The sequence below is a fragment of the Propithecus coquereli genome, unplaced genomic scaffold (assembly GCF_000956105.1).
Source record: "Propithecus coquereli isolate 6110/MARCELLA unplaced genomic scaffold, Pcoq_1.0 Scaffold68, whole genome shotgun sequence".
In the NCBI taxonomy this organism is placed as follows: Eukaryota; Metazoa; Chordata; class Mammalia; order Primates; family Indriidae; genus Propithecus; species Propithecus coquereli.
In genome coordinates, this window is record NW_012152840.1 from 3463534 (window position 1) to 3483495 (window position 19962).

The following is a 19962-nucleotide window of genomic DNA, read 5'->3' on the forward strand; positions in this document are numbered from 1 at the left end:
AGGGAATATTCAGTGTAATGGAATGTAAAACATTATCAACTGCTATTGTCTGAAACATTATGGAATAAAATCCATAAACCTTTCTACCCAGATAAACCAATTCAGAAAAAATAAAATGTGACTTATACTGTGAATATGAAACCAAAATTTAAGGAACAAAAATAAGAGGTGAGTTTGCTAATATCTGTACTTATGTATTTAAAATGAATCCACCTGATATTGACGGCCAGTGTTTATTGGGTGTTCATTATATGCCAGGTACTATTCTAAGTGCTTTTCCTGAAAGGGCTTGCTTAATCTTCACAACAATTCTCTGAGGCATATTATTATCCCGATTTTATGAATGAGAAAATTGAGAAAAGGAGAGATTAAATAATTTGCCCAAGATCCACAGCTAGGAATGACAGGCTAAGGACCTCTGAAAATCCATTCCTGCCTAAAAACAATGAACACTAGCAAAAATTAGCAGAATCAACTTTTTCAAAATCCAGAAATTAGTTAAAGATTTGCAACAATGTAAGAAGCCTTTATTCAAGAAAAATGACTGAGTCTTAGTAAGAACAGTGAACTTTGTAGTGTTTTTATTTGCCCTATATCTACTCCCCTTTCCCCAGTTCCACGATAGCCTTGAAAACCAGTGGCCTTGCCATCACAGTAGCTGTGAAAACTTTGCAACCTGATAGCCACCAAGGAGTTGAGTTTGGAGTTTCTCAAAAAGCCATGTTACCAGAGCATCACCACTATTTTACCAGTTGAGAATCTCCCCCTGAAAAAGTCCCCTTGTAGGTCTTGTCTGTACTTGAACTGATTCCACTCACTCTCTGAGATTAGCCCTGTCACTAGGACATTTATCAAAGAATCAGCGGCAATTATTTTAACATTGCATCATCCTGAGGCTGTGATACCAATGGTGGCAAACAAGATACAAGACATTTCTTCCGTATTCTAAATTCCCCAACTTTCTTGTTTATCTTTGTCTCTTTCCGGCATCCTTGAATGCACAGGCACACACGCACACACATACACGTTCGTATGTCATACACACACAGGCACATACTACTTTCTTCCTTTAGCTAGAAAGCAAAAACCTTGAATTATCTACTCTTGGAGATAAAAGGCCCTAGAGATTTCCAATCCATTAAATCTGCCAGCATGAATATAGTCTCCTCGAAACTGACACCGTGCTGCACCCAAGTCACCATGTTCATTGTATGACATCACCTTGAACTTTGTATGTTTCAATGAAATTCAATCCCACTGCCATCTCTAGGGAAATGGTTTCATCTCCTCATCTCAACAGTCCTGTGAGTATGTGCATACATACACGTGTGTAAGGAACTCCATCCTTGCACATTTATTATTTCTTTTTTGAATGTATCATAGAGAACAAATGGCATACATAATATTTTGACAACTAATACCAGAAAATGAGATTTGTTCCTCATCAGTACAAACATCAATATGGCATGAGGCTCATGAAGGGAAAACATCAGTACTGTCTAAAATTGTGGTGGGTCTGGAATATAAGTAGACACTCTACTTATAAGCTAAGAAGTTAGCCTCCTACAGTGATGAATCAGTAGGTAGGAAGGTGGGTAGGCAGGAAGGTGTGTAGGTAGATGGATAGGTAATAGACAAATGTTATCCTGAGAGTAAACAAAGTCTCTGGATTGGAAAACAGACAGTTTAGTATTCACAGAGCATCGTAGCTCTGGGGAGGCTAAGAAGGCCTAATGTTACCCTGCTCATCCAGAGGGAGTGTATCACAGAGTCACAAAACTATGATGCTCAAAGCTTTGGCTGGTGCATGGATCCATCCTCCCCTCTGGTGAAGGAGAGTCCTTTACTCTGGGATGTAAGCAAATGTCTGCAAGAGAGAGAAGTCTCTTAATCTCTCTGAAGCAATATACTATCTCTATCTTCCAAGACATGTTTGCTACTCAACCATACTTACACCAAGGTCACCAGTGGTCTTTCTTCAAAAAGGTTAGACTATGTGATGATATGAAAGTATTCATTCATGGAGAATTGCCTCCTAATAATCAGATTCAGGGATTGAGGCCAAATGCCGAGTGACATTTCCTGATTTATTCTACAGTTTGCTATTATTCAATAATGAAAGGTTGGAGGACTAATATAAAGGAAGCTCTGTATCTCATAAGGAAAAAAACAAAATGCTTTCTTTGCCATTATTGAAAATTTCATTAAACAAATGAATGATATTCATAATCATTGCCTTATTCCAAACTACCTGAATTTTTTAATCATTTACTGACAATAATAAGGTAACATAATATTCTCAGATGATAGCATTCTACTTGAAAATAAGTTCTTTAATATTTTAGCCCTCTATCTTTTCTTAGAAAAGCACAAAAAAGATCATATCAACAGATTCTCTCTTTCATCATAGAAGAGGAAATAAATCTTTATATTTTATAAATTCTGCTCAGACAAGGCTATTTCACTTAGTCATCACTAACCTTAGCCTGCTCTCCCAGAATATGGGAAAATATTAAAGAAATAAAATTGACTTCATTTAATTTAGTATAGTAAAAATATTTTCAAATAAATTTCAAAATCAAAACAAAATGGTCCTATTTTTTTTTATTTCAGCATATTATGTGGGGACAGATGTTTAGGTTATGTATGTTGCCCTTGCCACCCACTCTCCCAAGTCAGAACTTCAAGCTTGTCCATCCCCCAGATGGTGCGCATCGCACTCATTATATATGTATATACCCATCCCCTCCTCCCCACTCCCACCTGCCCGACTCCCAATAAATGTTATTCTTATATGTGCACTTAGGTGTTGATCAGTGAAACCAATTTGCTGGTGAGTACATGTGGTGCTTATGTTTACATTCTTGGGATACTTCACTTAGTAGAATGCATTCCAACTCTATCCAGGAGTATACAAGAGGTGCTATATCACCATTGTTTCTTATAGCTGAATAGTACTCCATGGTATACATATACCACATTTTATTAATCCACTCATGTATTGATGGATGCTTGGGTTGTTTCCACATCTTTGCAATTGTGAATTGTGCTGCTATAAACATTCGAGTGCAGGTGTCTTTTTTATAGAATGTCTTTTCTTCTTTTCGGTAGATGCCCAGTAATGGGATTGCTGGATCAAATGGTAGTTCTACTTGTATCTCTTTAAGGTATCTCCATATTGCTTTCCACAGAGGTTGCACTAGTTTGCAGTCCCACCAGCAGTGTATGAGTGTTCCTATCTCTCTGCATCCACGCCAACATTTATTGTTTTGGGATTTTTTGATAAAGGCCATTCTCACTGGAGATAAGTGATATCTCGTTGTGGTTTTGATTTGCATTTCCCTGATGATTAGAAATGTGGAGCATTTTTTCATATGTTGGCCATTATTCTGTCTTCTTTTGAAAAGTTTCTGTTCGTGTCCTTTGTCCACTTTTTGATAGGGTTGTTTGATTTTTTTCTTGCTGATTTTCCTGAGTTCTAAATAGATTCTAGTTATCAGCCCTTTATCGGATTTGTAGCACACAAAAATTTTCTCCCATTCTGTAGGTTGTCTGTTTGCTCTTGTGACAGTTTCTTTGGCTGTGCAGAAGCTTTTTAATTTGATTATTTATTTACTTTTTGTTGTTGCTGTGATTGCCTTTGGGGTCTTCTTCATAAATTCTTTGTCTAGGCCAATGTACAGAAGAGTAAAATGGACCTATTATCTAGAACACACTCTAGGAGCAAAACTTCAGTGTCCTAACTATTACAGATGTTAATCATTTATGATCATCTTAAAGCCATAGTGATTCTTTTAAAGCATGTCACATCTCTGCTCCAAACCCTCTGATGTTTTCTCTCCTTTCAATGCCCTATAATACCCTATATGGCCTATTGTTTTTTGTTTTATTATGTTTTCTGTATCTACATATTCCAATCAACTGATAGGTCATTCCATGAACAATTGAGTATGAGTAGCATACAGGTTAGAAGGAAGTCTTACAGCTTTTTAGTTTTGCACTGAAACTGGATAAATTCTGTATATAATTCAAACGTTTTCACTGGGAGATTTTTCAAGTGTTGTGAAAATTTGTTCTCTTGTTCGACACTAGACACAGACTTATTAAGCATCCTTTGAGGCTAGTCATACATGTATTCAAAACATGTCATTTGCTGTACAGAATATCCCAGGTCCAACAAAGGAGATAAAGCATATAAATAAATATTAATAGTACTTAATAACACATCAAAAGAAAAATAAAATGTGAAAGAATTCTAGGGAAACTATGGTTGATCACTTGATTGTGGTTGATCACTTGATTACTTGGTCCAAACAGGAAAATTCTCCTGAGTTAAGTAAGGAATATCCAGAAAGGAAAATAGAGGAAAGTAGAGCAGATTAGAGAGACATTAATTTTGCGTAGTTAAAAAAATAAGTTGACAGCAATGCCAACATGCAATACAAGTATATTGGCTTAATGTGCAGTCTTGGTTCACCTGATTAGTACCAGAACTACAGAACCAACTAAAAAACTGGTATAAAACACATCTCTCCAACAATGTGCCAGCAACACCACTTTTATATAAAAAGAAAAATGTAATTGCTTCTATATTTATTATTGATGTACCTAATTGCAATACCTTTTTCCTAGAAGAAACATCTTTTTTTCAAATCATGAAATTTTCATGATTTGCATAAAACTACTAAAATTAAGTTATCTGTTAAGTGAGGTCATATTAATTCCCTTTTGATATTTTTTGAGTAGTGTTATTTCTTTAGATTTTGTCTTTACAACCACCCTGTGAGGAAGGTGCTATTGCTCTGTCAAACTAGAAACTGTAAACATAGCTTCGTGTAAGGAACAAAAGAGCAGAAAAGTTGAAAAAGACACTCTTACACCACCTTCCCAGGAGGCATCGTGGGACCACGAGAAGTACCTGGGCCCTGATGGTGAGAGACAGAGGAGACATGATGACACTGACTGTAAACCTTGGAGCCTTGGCAAGTTTTCTCAGCCATGAAATGGTCATCATGATACCTACCTCATAGGGTTGCGTTACATCAGTCAAGTAAGATGAAGTACACAAAACCACTCGGTTGCATTATTACACTTGCTGGGAAAGACACAACTTTAAAAACCTGCAATATATTTACCAGTAATCTGTTGTTAGGAAAATTCTGAGAATCAACATTTCGTATTGTGTTTCTGCCTCTCAAAATGCTCCTCATTTTGAACCATTCCCTGAAAAGCCTATATTGCCAATCAAATCTGAATTACTGCTTACCTCTACAGGACCACTCTCCCAAAGGCTGATTACCTTTTAACCATGATTCGAGATTTAGTTTTCATAATAGGAAATAACAGTTTTGTGGCGTAGTCTGGCAGGGCTTTACAGAACAGCGTCAGTCAGGCTGACGTGCTTTTATTAACCATATTTCCTGTAGCTGCACAGACAATGAGAAATCCACTTCTGTGAACAGAAGCAATTATAACTGAACAGGTACACTTTTTCCTCGGCCTGGTCATGATGTCAAATGTTTGATTAGAAAGGTCATGTGCTTTCAGCTAAATGAGAGCAAATGTCTTTCCGTTTGCAAGAGAAAGCTATTTCTGTCCCTCCTTCCACAGCCTCTTAATATCTAAATTCTTGTCTCTCCATGGCAAATAGAGTCACAAATGTAACCCCTCGTGATGGGGAAAACAATGTTGTTATATTTGTTTGAAAATAAATTAAGTTAGTTTCAGGAAGGAATAGGGTGCACTACTGCACAGAATCAGATGCAATGTGTGATCTTGAAGGGAACAGGGACAAGCCACATGTAAAAAATGGGTCCCAGTGGGGAAAACATGGGGACAGAGTGGGTAGCCATGGAGAGGAATCTCAAGAGTGACAAATGAAGGGAAACTTTAAGATCAAATAGATAAATAGGCTAGTGGGGGTATTGCCATGTGCATATCTAATGGAGTGGCACACCACAGGTATTCAGGTTTTGGAAGTGCAGGAATAAAATAGGGAGGAGTAATTCTTTCATTTTTTTAGAGATGAGGTCTCTCTCTCTCTGTTGCCCAGACTGAGTGCAGTGGTGCAATCATAGTTCATTATAACCTTGAACTCCTGGGCTCAAGTAATCCTCCCACCTCAACGTCCCAAGTAGCTAGGACTATAGACATGCCACCATGCCTGGCTAACTTTTTGTAGAAGACAGCTCCTGGGAAAGTCCTCCCAGAGAAGGTAAGAAAAGATGAAAACAGGTGCCAAGTTCCTACTGGATGCAGGATTAAGAAGAGAAAACAGGCCCCATTGAATCAAGCATTACAGATAAGGGCTCCTCTTTGGGTGCCAAGGACAGAGAAATTTACAGGCAATGTTACCAGGAAGACCATCATCTTCCAAAATACCATACTATCATTTGAGGATCCTTCCTTCTTCTTGTCTTTAAAATTCTTTAGCTGTAGCAAAGCAACCTGTTGCTATTTTAAGGAACCCAAATGAAAATCTTCAGTTATTTTCAACTCTTTACTGGCCAGTGTATAAATATAGAATCATGGATTGGTAGAATATTTAATCTGGAAGAAATGGTACTGATCATTTTCTCTAATCTCATTTTATGGACAGGAACACCCAGATTATCCCAAATCACATGACAAACTAGTAACAGAGCCAGGACAAGACCGTATGCTCCTAATTCCAAATAACTTTTTTTTTGTTTTTTTTTTCCACCATAGCTATCTAACTCCAGATTAAATTTTCAATATTTTCCAAAGAAAATGACATCTATTTAAAATCCAAGAGAAGAAAACTCTGTTAATAAGAGAATGCAGGGAGAAATAAGCTAAATTTTAGTGGTCAGCAGTAAAGAAGTTATAAAATGAAAATTCCTCATTGCAAATAAGAGAAAATTCCTCATTCCCAGAAAAAAAATACTTTTAGCTTTGCACTCCAAATAGATCTATTAATAAAAATAACCTTTATTGTTAGCTAAATTTTTATACTTCTGGTACATGGCAGTATCAGATATGGCAATGTGTTCCTATACAGTCTCCCTGTTTCCATCCTTGCTCCCATACTGTCCAACAGCAACACAAAAGCAAGAATGAGCCCTTTAAAATGTATCTCAGTTTATCTCATTTCTCCACTAAATCCTTGAATCACTTTGTGTCTCATGAAAAATTAAGCCAAAATCATTACAATGACTTGCAAGGAGCTACACAATCTGCCCCTCCACCCCCCGCATTTAATCTAAAATCTCAGCCCCTTTTATCTCCTTCAGTCACTATATTCCAGCCTTTCAGGCATTCTGGCTGAATTTTCAGCATATTAGGTGCATTCCTACCTGAGGATTTGTACCATCTCCTTCCTCTGCTTGGAACACTTCCCCTCATGCTCTTCTACATAGCTCATCTTATGCCATCAAGCCTTTGAACCAATGTTGTCTTCTCAATAAGGCATACCTTGACATACTTTTAAAAATTATTCTATCCCCCTCATACTCTTAGTACTCCTTATCTTGCTGTATTATTCCACATAGCTTTTATTGTACTCTAACATTTACCTGATCGTTTACCTATATGATTTATTCCCCCTAGAATGTAAGCATTAAGATGAGTATCAAACCACTTACCAAGGTGTTTTATTATTGATGGATATGCAGCACCTAAAAATATATGTAAAATATAATAATCGATAAATATTTGCTGAATGAAACACTTGATTAAAAGATTCATCATGTTCAAAGACATAATCTCTGGTTTTACTCATACGAAAATACATAAATACAATACCATAGAGAGTATCATATCACTGAGAGTTCCTAACACTCAAGGAAGGGATCTGCTATCTTCAGTATGAGTTTGAAGAAATATCAGAAGTACACCAGAAATTGTTAGAAAGATACACATGGCTTTAATGAGAAGATTTAGCTAAACGGAATAGCAAACTATTTACCAAGATGGGGAAACCAAGTATATAAAAATTCATGTTCTCCCAGATTAATATATTTAATATAATTTTTATCAAAAGCCTCACCAGATATTTTTTATAAGTTAATGAAGTGCTTGAAAAGCTCGTTTGAAAGAATAGGCAGCTTAGAACCTAAATATGTACTGAAAAAGAATAATTATAAGAGGAAAAAATATATCAATATTAGGATTACTAGAAAGTTCCACATTATGAATAACTGATATTGGTGTAAGACAAGTCAGGTAAATCAAAGACATAGAGTAGAAAGTTGCAAAACTGCCTCCAGAATGGATAGAGAAAGAATAATTTAGTAAATCTGTGGTACTGGGAAAATTTATTAATCATTTGTGAAAAATAAAATTTGATCCTCACCTCATCACTACAATGATCTATCCTATATACAAAGTAAATTCCTCATGAATTAAAAAGCCCCATAATATCCTGAATTAAAAAAATAAAAAATAAAATAAAATAAAGGCATATTTTTGGGAAAAAAAGTTAAATAATAAAATAAAGATTTAAAATAAATTATAAGTAGATCTGATTTTAAGACAAGTAAGGATTTCCATGCTTAACACTATAGAACTGAACTATGAGAATGAACATTTTTAATGCATTTATTATTATTAAGCAAACAACCAAAGTGGGCTAATCCTGGGTAGAAAAGTATTGATTTTATGAGATGAAAAAGCTTGGAAAAATTTAAGGGTCAGAGGTGAGTCATTAGGCATTGGGCTTAGAACTTTCATTTCTTGTTCCTAGCTATTGTCACCAGACCTTCAGCAAATTCTTCTTCACCCACAAGTGCATTGTTAGTGGTTCCTTGAAAAATAAAAGAATACATTTCATTGATAGGTTGGGGCACTAAAGACCAGAGTACCTGATACAATTGGAATACCTGTATTGAGACGACCCACATTGACCAAAAACTAAACAAGAAATAAGAGTGAAGAGCTAGAGAACAAAATAGAGAAAAGGAGAAAACATAAAGCTCCCACATAAATTTTTGGAAATAATGGAGGCAGGCATTGGACTATCAAAAATTATATGACATTCAGGGCTTATTTGATTTTACTTGGACATTAAAGAAAAACTTGACTTCCAAAAGGATAACTAGAGATAATAATCTTGCACATGCACACACATACACATTCATATCTGTAGATGTGCACACATAAACACATGGGTATATAATATGCAAAGCCATACACACACACACTCGCAAACAATTTATTGAGCAAGTTGGACTTGATAAATAGTAGCCAACTTGATTCTTGCTCTTTGATATCCTTTCAAATCTCTGTGAACTAGCGGTTGTTCTAACCCTGCATAAAATACTGGGGAAATCCCATAGTTTTAGTGACTGAATAGTTCATAAAAATCCACATTCGTGTAATAGCCATTTAACTCCAAAATTAAAAGTCCTAGTCCTAGTCTTAATTCCAATTCCTGAAGTTTATTTCAGCTAAACCCTGAATTGCTACTAAAGAGCTTTTTGCTAATGCCAAAGCTCAGCAGCTTAAAATTATAATGTCACTTAGAGAGTTCAAGGTATTCTCAACTGTCTTCTCATCTCTGGATCAGGAAAGAAGAATTCTGAGCATGATAAGTCTACATTTATAAGAACAGCATGTCAGTAGGAAGTTTTTTTCCTTACCTGATCACTTCCTCTAACCTTTGATATTTTCCAGAGGTGAAAACGTTGTAACTGCTACAGAACTGACAAAGTGTGATAGCATGGCAATTGAACTTTCCTTAAAAAGATGACATCTAAGCACATTTAAGCAGATTTTAAAAGAAAAATATGATATCATTTCTTAGTTGCTTCCCTTAATAAATCCATATTCATATTTCTACTGACAGCCATTTCATATGTATAAAACAAAAAATTTATGAGTACAGATAGGAACTTAAAAAGTGAGCATAGAGATAGAAGATCGAGCTCTAAGGCAGTTGAACATTAAGAGTTAAGGAAATCAGATAAAAAGCCACCACAAGGGATGAGAGCAAATTCAACCACTGCAGTATGAAGAAACCAGGACAGCATGATATACCAGAATACAAAGAAAGGATTCTAAAATGTAGGTAGTGTTCAACTGTGCCATTTACTGCCTAGTATTCAAATAGTACAAGGACTGGGGATCTACCATAAAATTTGGCAACCTGAGTACTGCTGATAACCATGACATATTACATACCTCTTAGCCTCAATTACCTCATCTGCAAAATAGAGATAATCACAGCACCCATGGAGCTGTCTGAAGGATTAAATAAGAGAAAAATACAAAGAAGCACCTAGTCTAATGTCAGCAACAGAACAGGGTTCAGTAATGAGCAGCTGGTGTTTTTATTACAGAAGATTGAGATCAGTCTGGATCACAAACCTTTGAATGTTTTATTGAACACAGGATACCTGACAACCCTGTGAAAGAGAATTTGGTTGAGGAAGAGTCTAGCATGAATGGAAAATACAGAAATCATCATAGCTCAGGAGAGAAGCTGGAAACAGAGCTAATGAGGAGAGAAATAGCTTGGGTAGGGCAGTTCCCATCCTTGCATAACAATCGAGAGAACACACCTCATATGACTTTGTGTTTTATCCTATTCCACAACTGGTGATTGCGTACTTTTAAAACAGTAATTAAGATTCGTGAAAGGACTTGATAACAATAATAAACATTTCCTAGGGACAAATAATATATAAAGTTTAGTGATCTGAATGAGAATAATGTCACAAAGTAGAATAACATCTTTTCAGTTACACTAAAAGAACAAATATATATCGCTTTTTGTGTATGGTGTGACCCCATGATTTTATAATTATTTCAATTTTGTGTCTGCAGAAGTAGCAATGGATTTATTATATAGTTCTTGTGGTCTTTATTATATAAATTGATTCCTATTTGGCTAGTTTTGTCATCAATAGCCTTCTGATTGGTTCCCTCTTATTTCTTATCTTCTCATCAAATCTAAAATCATCTCTGTAATTGGTTCCTAATAAATACCTAAAATGAGAGTATGTCTTACAAAGCAGCTAAAAACAACTTGTTCTATTATAAGTTCATCTTGATAATTGAGTATTGGGTAAAAGGTTTCTAAGACTTCATGATCATGTTGAAGTTAGATTCTAGACAAAGTATATGAAAAATGTTTAGAGCTGTAAAAGGTTTGCTGAGAGTTTTCCCTTAAATAATGCATGTATGTATCATTTCTTTCTCTATGTAGTTTTAGAGTATTTATGGACCCTCTGGTCGCTTAAATTCAAGGTTCATTTTCACTTTCTACTCCCTTCTATTTTTAAGAAAATCTTTTTCTTCTTAAGTTCTCTACTTTTCAAAATTTGAGAAAATAATGATTTTTGGAATCCTATCCTTATGATTCTTTCATAGCCATCTTATGCTCATTTTCAATCCTAATATTTATCCAGGAAATTTGGTTTGGGATGTAAAGTATAATATTTTTGTTGATGTAGATCTGACATCAATGAAAACATCACCAAAGATTAAAAGTAATATTGGGGCCAGGCGCGGTGGCTCATGCCTGTAATCCTAGCACTCTGGGAGGCCGAGGCAGGCGGATTGTTTGAGCTCAGGAGTTCGAGACCGGCCTGAGCAAGAGCGAGACCCCGTCTCTACTAAAAATAGAAAGAAATTAATCGGACAACTAAAAATATACAGAAAAAATTAGCCGGGCATGGTGGCACATGCCTGTAGTCCCAGCTACTTGGGAGGCTGAGGCAGAAGGATTGCTTGAGCCCAGGAATTTGAGGTTGCTGTGAGCTAGGCTGATGCCATGGCACTCTAGCCCAGGCAAAAGAGTGAGACTCTGTCTCAAAAAAAAAAAAAAGTAATATTGGCTTGCAAGAAACTAGAGAGTTATAGTAAAACCTATTTGCTCAAATATGTGGCTTATGTATTATCAATTTATTTCTAAGAAAGGTTTTTATTCTAACGTAAATTCATAACTGATAAATATAGTCATGGAAAATTCAGATAAATAAGTTTCAAAAACTGCATAGCCAGCTGGAACTTTTCTGTTCTACTTTTTCTCCAACTATTCTTCTGAGTTTTTTTAAAAAAAAAAAAAAGACAACTGTAGGTAGTGAGCTCAGAGAGTAGAACTTAAATATCCAGTGAGCCCATACTCAGTGATTACAGGCACTAAAATCCCTACGGGAACTATAAGAAGCTGGCAACTCAAAGGCCCCCATACATACTATGCATTGAACATTCCAAACTGACAATTCTTCTATTATTGCTGATCATTTCTAATAGGAATTTCCATGTCATGGAAAGATAAGAAAATGAAAACTGTTCTAATTTTTTTAAAAGTCAAAAGTAATTTACTCCAAATTTCACTTGTTTATCTACTGGAAAATTCAACACTTTTTTAAAAAAAAAATTATATTTTTTGCAATGTTTCTGTTTTACCTTAACCAGTTCTTCTTCATTTAAAACTCTTTTACACTGAGCTTCGGCTATCCAGCTAGAATTATTCACATAGTACATGTCATGCCTAGAGCAAAACTTTAAAAGTTCAGATTACTCTCCCACTTCCAGAAGCACAAAAAGAACTTATAAATATTCTACACATGCCACTGAGCACAGATTTCTACCTTCAAGGTTTCAGTTGTAACTCAAGTTTGGCTAATTTTCAACCCAGCATTCCTTTATCCATTCTTCACCCTCTCCTCCCATCTTTTTCACTTCTTCCTATATAGTGGCTGTTTACAGGCCATGCCACTTCTTAGACTACAAACCTTAGGCAACTCAAAAACCATGATTTCTTAATCTGTATATGTCTTACCCTAAGGAAAGCACAAATACCTACTAAAAAAAAATGCTAAAAATTATATCGACATTAAAATCTGCCAACTTTGTAAAAAGAAGTTCCCTTTTTTTTCTTATTACCAGATTCAAAATTCCAATTTTTAAGTACATCAATGTTCTACTTTCTTTGTCTATGGTCTTTGAAAAATGCTATAGCAACAATCTTCCCTATTCAGAAGGAAAACAAATTTACAGCTTCTATGTTAGACCAAGGGGACACTACAAGAATAGATAGAGCTCAGAGTCAGTTACAAATTCAAACACTCGTAATGTCTTCACACAACGTCAGGTTAACACAAACAAAAGCAAAGCACATCATTTGTGACCAAATCCTATTAATAACAAATGAGTGGATCTAATGCTAGTCTCTTAAAATCTAGATTTATCCCAGGAGCATGGGTTTCTTTAACACATTTCAGCCACTCTAACTGTCACACCCGATCAGAAGTGACATTTTAGCACTGGCAGCAGCCGCTGAAGTGTTCTCTCTGCACTTGCCAGGAACTATTGCTTTCCTTCCGCCTTTTCCAGCCCTCACTCTAATTCTGGTGCAAGGTTTCTCTTCTGCTCTTTTCACAATATGTTGCCATTACTGCCTCCCTTGCTCTTTGCTTAATGTCTCCTATGGGTGTTCTTGTCTGACAGAAATCTAGAAATTCTGGCAGCAAAGTGGACACTTGGGCATTAAATGACCAAATAGAGTTAGTGAAATGTAAGATTTCTGGTCCCAGCTGTAGTCTCCAAAGACATGGAATATCTCATCTTTCAACCAAAGGTTTGTTTTTCTATCTGGTTACAGGCCCTTTCATCAGAATATAGAAGTTACATATCTCCTGTGTGGTACTCAAAAGTCATAGCTATATATATCCACGACAGGCAAAACCCCAGTGAGGATATGTTCTTCCAAACTATCTGAAACTACTTCTGACACAGAAACCAACCTTAGAGGAAGGAGAGTCTACTAAACAACATTTCTATTGAGAATATAATTTTAGGCCCAGCTTCATTTAGTCACTTTATAATATTGTTTCCATAAGCTTAAAATTTCAAATGCACACATCCCAAAGAAACTATTTCTACATTATGTCATAAGCCTAAAGGACATTTTGAAGGGTCCCTTTGTATATCTCCACCCCTTTGTTTAGATCCCACACATTATTATTCCAAAGAGTTAACTATCACATTTAAACAACAACAATAATATTCTTCCTTGTAGAACCTCATAGGCCTTGAGGTAGGCTGTCATCTCTGTTGGTATCCATCTCCTACCCTCACCTGCCCCAGCCTATACCTAAATTACAATTCTTAAGTTTCTACTTTAATATTTGTATATATTTTTTTCTTATTTAGGTATTGCTAAAACTAGAGAGCAGTTGGCAATCTTACTTTGGAAAACAATCCTTTCTACTTCTCCTACTTCCTATAATGTGTCCTCATATATTCTTAATTTCCAAACTTCTTAGATGAACTTGTAGTGTCAGTTCTGACAGCGGATACCTGCTATAGGTGAATTTGGCTAATACTGAATACATTTTAGATTCTTACTGTTAGACTGCCCATACATCTGTCCTGCTACTTAACAATGCAAAAAATCATTTAGTAAAGTTAATGATCCATTGGGAAGGCAAAAATAAACTCATATAATGAAGCATTTAGTACTCTTCTCTATGCATGTAAAACAGCATTTTAATGAGCAAAATGAGTTTGAAGATTTAAACTCTGAAAAACCCTTACAAATTGTTGTCTGGATTTAAAGCAATATTCCATATGTGATCCAAAATCTTAGAGGCTTGTTTTATTTGGCTGCTTCCTACATGTAAACTAAAAAAAGGATGTTCTTCAAAAGTACACATGATAAAAGAGCTTTAATGTAGATACCAGAAGAAACATCAAAGAAATATATGAAAGGATGGCATTGCGATAATAAGAAATAATTGGTCTCAAGACTTTTTGGAGTAGATTATGCAGAAACTGACAGAGATTTGGTTTATATTCCGTAAACAATCTACTAAGCAGATTCCTATCTTTATGATGAAACAAATTATTGAAAATAATGAGATCAGTAGGTCTAAAACAGGTAAATTATAGTATCCTCTGACATTTTAAAGTGATTTCAGAGAAAATATAATACTTTATTTACCACATTATAATTGATGGAACTAATCATAAACAAAGAATTATAGACCCTTTCCCACTGTCTGATAAATTCTCAGCCAAAGCAGAAATCCCCTGACAACATCACTGACCTACAGTCCTCTATCTTCTGCTGAAACCTCTTTGGGGGCAAGAAATCTGTTCCAACATATTATACCAAATTTGTCCTCCTTTTGACTTTATACCAGTGTTGAAAATGTTGTAATGGAATATAAGTCTTCACTCTTTGTCACAGAGCAGCCTTTAAATATATAAAATAACTATTATCATCTAGTAACATGACTCTCAAGTTTAGACTATCAGTCAGTTCCCTCAACCATTCCTCAAATGAAAATGGCTGCAGGACCTCTTAACATCTTAACAACTCTTTATAAACTCCAATATTCTCTAGAGTGGAACTCAGAACTGGAAACCAAGACTCTGTGTGGAGTTTAACCAGTGAACAAGCAGTTAGGAACTATTAAGCTGATCTGGAATCCTGCATGTATGAGTTTATTCAAAGAATGTGTTCTCTTTATTTTATTATAGTAGCCTAGACATAACATGTTGTTTTGCAAGTTTGTTTCCTAATAAAACACTTAGATCATTTTTATCTGATGCTTTGTCAAAGAACATTTTTTAAAAAGTGTAATTTATTTTTACCTATGAATGCTTTCTTAGTGGTTTAGAATTTTTTATCTCTTTCTTTCTGATGGTAGTGGACATCTATTATTTTGTATCTCCAGACCTTCACATACTGTGGTTCTAGTATTTCTATTATTTGAGGCAACTAGACCTCATTCCCTTACCCACTGCTATGGTTTGAATGTTTTTGTCTCCTCCAAAATGCCTGTGCTGGAAACTTAATCACCAATGCAACAGTGTTGGTAGATGGGACCTAATGGAAGGTGTTTAGATCATGAGGCAAAAGCCCTCATGAATGGATTAATACTGCTATAAAAGGGGCTAGTAGAAATGGATTCACTCTCTTTTTGTTCTTCTGCCATGTGAGAGCACAAGGTTTTTTTCTCCCCAAAGGACACAGCAACAAGATCTCATCTTGGAACCAGAGACTAAACCTGCCAGCACTTTGATCTTGGACTTCCCAGTCTCCAGAACTCGGAGGGAATAAATTTCTGTTCTTTGTAAATTTCCCAGTCTATGTGCTCTGTTACAGTAGCACAAACAGACAATCCTCCAATCCGGCCTCTAGTTGAGGCAGGCAATAGGTTGAGTCAGGAGATGGTCATGTAATCCAATCAAGGTCCTTCCCTTTTTAAAATCTGAACCAGACAGAGATTGTATTCTTCTCTAGGGATGAAACTATGAGATGTGAGATGCAGGAACTCTCAACTATAGCCTGGGAAAATAAAATCTGGGAAAGCTAGTCTGGAAAAATAAAACCAGTATGTGACGAAAAGTAAAGACCACTCTTGCTGTTTTCAAAATCCTGGTTCCAATTATTCCCGAAGCTTAGCTGTATCCTTAGGTTCTCCACATGAGCTAATAAATTCACTTAAAGGAAAAACTAAAACTGCTTTTCCAGCAAAACAAGTCCTCCTAACTTACATACAGATTTTACTGTCAAGGCTTTTTACTTATTCCTCACTCCCAGCTTTATGTGCTATATTATCTTTCTATTGTTGCTGTAATAAATTACCATAAACTTTGTGGCTTGAATAATACAAATGTGTTAACTTACAGTCCTGTAGGTCAGAAGTCCAACATAGCAGTTCTCAATAGCTAAAATCAAGGTGTTAGTTGCATTTCTTTCTGGGGACTCTAGGGAAGAAGCTGTTTCCTTGCCTTTTCCAGCTTCGGGAGGCCATCTGTGTTCTTTGGTTCATGGCTCCCTTCTTCCATATTCAGAGGCAGCAATGTTGTGTCTCTGATCATTCTTCTCTAGTCACATCTCCCTCTAACCCTCACCTCAACTGGAGAAGGTTCTTTTAAGGACTCTTGTGACTAAATTGAACCCACCTGGATCATCCAGGAAAATCTCCTCATCTTAAAAGGCCCTTAATTTTAAATACGTGTGCAAAGTCTCTTTTGCCATGTAATGTAACATACTCACAGGTTCTGTGAATTTAGGCATAGACATTTTTGGACATAGAGGGGCTTTATTCTGCCTACCACTAAAAACAAGGAAAGCATTCCATTTTTCACATTATTCATCTCAGTGATGAAAATATGCTAAACAGGAGAAGTCAAAGACACTCTTCACATTAATAGCAACATATTAATCAACATTATTTGGAAACCATTGTATTATTTGAAATGACTCCTTCAAAATTGTTTTTCTGGAAAGGAAATTGCTGCTGGTTTTATCTTTTTCTAACAATAAGTCTGGAGATTCTTACTGGGTTTCCCCAGCATACAAGCAGAATGCAATTTCTGAGATGTAAAACCATAAGTATTTCCATATCCATATACTTGAAGCCTATGGCTCTGCTATCATTCCTGAGCATAGAGAGTAAACACAGCATCTCTTTGTTTTACAACTGCTTTGTTTCCCTAAGCTGCTAGCACAACATCTGCCAGGCCAGAACGCACTCCTTCCGCACATGACAGAACCACAGCTGGATAAACGACCTACACATCATGGTGTAAGGGCAAGCGCTTTGCAGGCAGCCAGCAGGCAGTTTTCAAGAGGCAAAGCCCTCCAGTAAAAATAAAGCTGAACCACCCCCGAAAATCTTTAGAGTGGTTATGGAGTTGTTGATTCTGTAATGATCTCATACTGTCTGCAATTTTATTGATTTTGTTTTGCAATAGAACTGTTAAAGATTACAATTTTAAGATCAGCAGAATGTGGGCAGATGCTCACATTCTCACACAAAGTTCTGCCAAGATATTTTTACATCTTTCTGCACATAAAACAAAATGAAGACATGTGTTATAGATGCATGTTACCAGTAACCCTCCCCCCCAAAAAAGAAGGAAGTTATTGTATGCTCATTTCCTGGATGAAATGTTAAAATAATTCTACCTAGAAAAAATAAAACAGCACTTCCAAAATCAAAGAGATTTGCTTCTGAAGCACCTTATAAAACATTCTTAATTACCAAAGCCCCTTGAAAAGGCAATTTGGGTCATCATATCCAAATGTCATCCCTGCTCTTCCCAATTCAATATAAACTTCATGCCACGTCTATTGGTTAAACATCAAAATACGAAACGCTGCAGTATCTTACGCTCTGTTGATGTTCATTCATCTACTGTGAATCAGAAAGGCTCATTTCAAATATGGCATGAAATAAAGAAACGTAAGCAAAAAACAAACTCAGAAAAGACTTGAAACAAATTGCCTCTGGAGGAAAAAACTGCAAAATCATAGCCTTACCTTGGGAGATTTAGGCAGATCCACTGTCCCTTCTTCTGCTGAGGTTAGCAGGGTTAACTTTGTTTCCTCCACTGAGGGATGTTTGGGAGGGCGAGGTGGGGGGTGTGAGATAGAGCTTTCATATCTCCGCATCATATAATATTGTTCTTCAGTGATCTCTTCCACCAGAGTTCTGACTAGAAATGATCCTGTGTCCCTAGACAAATTACTGACTAACTGAACAGTCATATTCAAGCGGCCAACAGGGATTTCCCAGCACTCCCTGGGGTTGGCAAAGTCACTTATGAGTAGGTAAGAGTCTGTGATATCTTCCTCCAACTGCAGTCCTGGTGTAGCAGCCAAAATGTCCTCTTCAATGGAAAGATCTCTCACAGACACCTTCACATTGAAGGGCAAGCGAAACTGTTTACAGAGCTCAGAAATCTGGTACTGTTTCTTGTCATGAATCACCTCTACGAAACCTCCTTCCATGTACAAAGGGAGCAGTGCGGGCTCATAGGATTTTTTGAGGATTTTTTCACAGGCCAGAACGTTCACCACCTTTTTTATTCCCTCATAAAGGACTTCAGTAGTCTCTGAGTGATGCACTAGAAACTGGTCCCCAACAGATACAGATGACAGCTCGTCATGAGAGGGATGAAAGGCTTTGGTGGCCACCACGTGAAGAGGCTCTTTTTCACTCTTAGCTATCTCTAGGTCATAGGCTGTTGGGAACTCCCGAGGTCGCCGCTTGAATTTGCCTTTATAGCTAGTGGGGATCAAAAAGTGTCTTTTAGGGAAATTGCTTCTAATTTCAGAAGCTAAGATCCTTGATGCCTGGAACTTTTTGTGAACCACGATGGTTTTCCCAGGCTGTAAAATATTTCTGGGCAGCTGGCTTCCCTGAGGTGCTTCTATGACTTCAGCTACTATGGGGAACTCTTTGCTGGTCATTTCAAAAAGATCTTCTGTAGATAACAGCTGAAGAAACCAGTTAGCATCATAAGAGTCAGTAATGTCTTTAACTTCAACATCTAAACTGGGGAGGATGCGGACTATATCCTTTCTAACTGAAAAGAAAAGAAAAAAAAGACTATGACATTTCATGCATCGAAATGTTTGCTGTGAGATACTCTTCTGGTGCCATAGACAGAACATAATATAACATTTCTCTTATGTGTGACATTCCTTTTTTCAAATTTTAAGATCAAAGAGATTGTATATAAAACACAACACCCATAAGCCCATACTCAGTTTAAGAAATAGACATTAACCAGTACCCTGGAGCCCAATGACCCTCACTAAAATCGTGGCCTCTTCACTGCTATTAAGGGGTAACCACTCTCCTGATTCTAGTGTTAATCACTCCTGTGTTTAAATTTATATTTTTATGATATATAATGTACATGAATATGGGTATGTGTGAAAAGTCATGTTCGAGCAGCCCACAGGAATTTCCTAGCATTCCCTGGGGTTGGCAAAGTCACTTATGAGTAAGTAGGAGTCTGTGATATCTTCCTCCAACAACATCCCTGGTGCAGCATATATAAATGTATATATGTGAAGGTTTATAATGTTAGATCATTTTAAGTCATGTTATTGAGGTCCAGATTTTATATGTAAAATTGTCATAGAAGAAAGTTCTCATACTTTAAAAAAGACCTTTCTAGTTTTAGCTCTCTGAGGTATCTCCAAATTCTTTTCCACAGAGGTTGCACTAATTTGCAGTCCCACCA

General features: G+C 36.4%; 1 protein-coding gene across 1 annotated transcript in view; it reads right to left on the reverse strand.

Moving 5' to 3' along the window:
* Window positions 1-19962, reverse strand: part of THEMIS (thymocyte selection associated) — a 163805-nt gene that overhangs the window by 81931 nt on the left and 61912 nt on the right. The window contains exon 3 of the mRNA XM_012660821.1: window positions 18248-19296. Coding sequence (XP_012516275.1) covers window positions 18248-19296 — 1049 coding nt within the window. The remainder of the gene's footprint in view (window positions 1-18247; window positions 19297-19962) is intronic.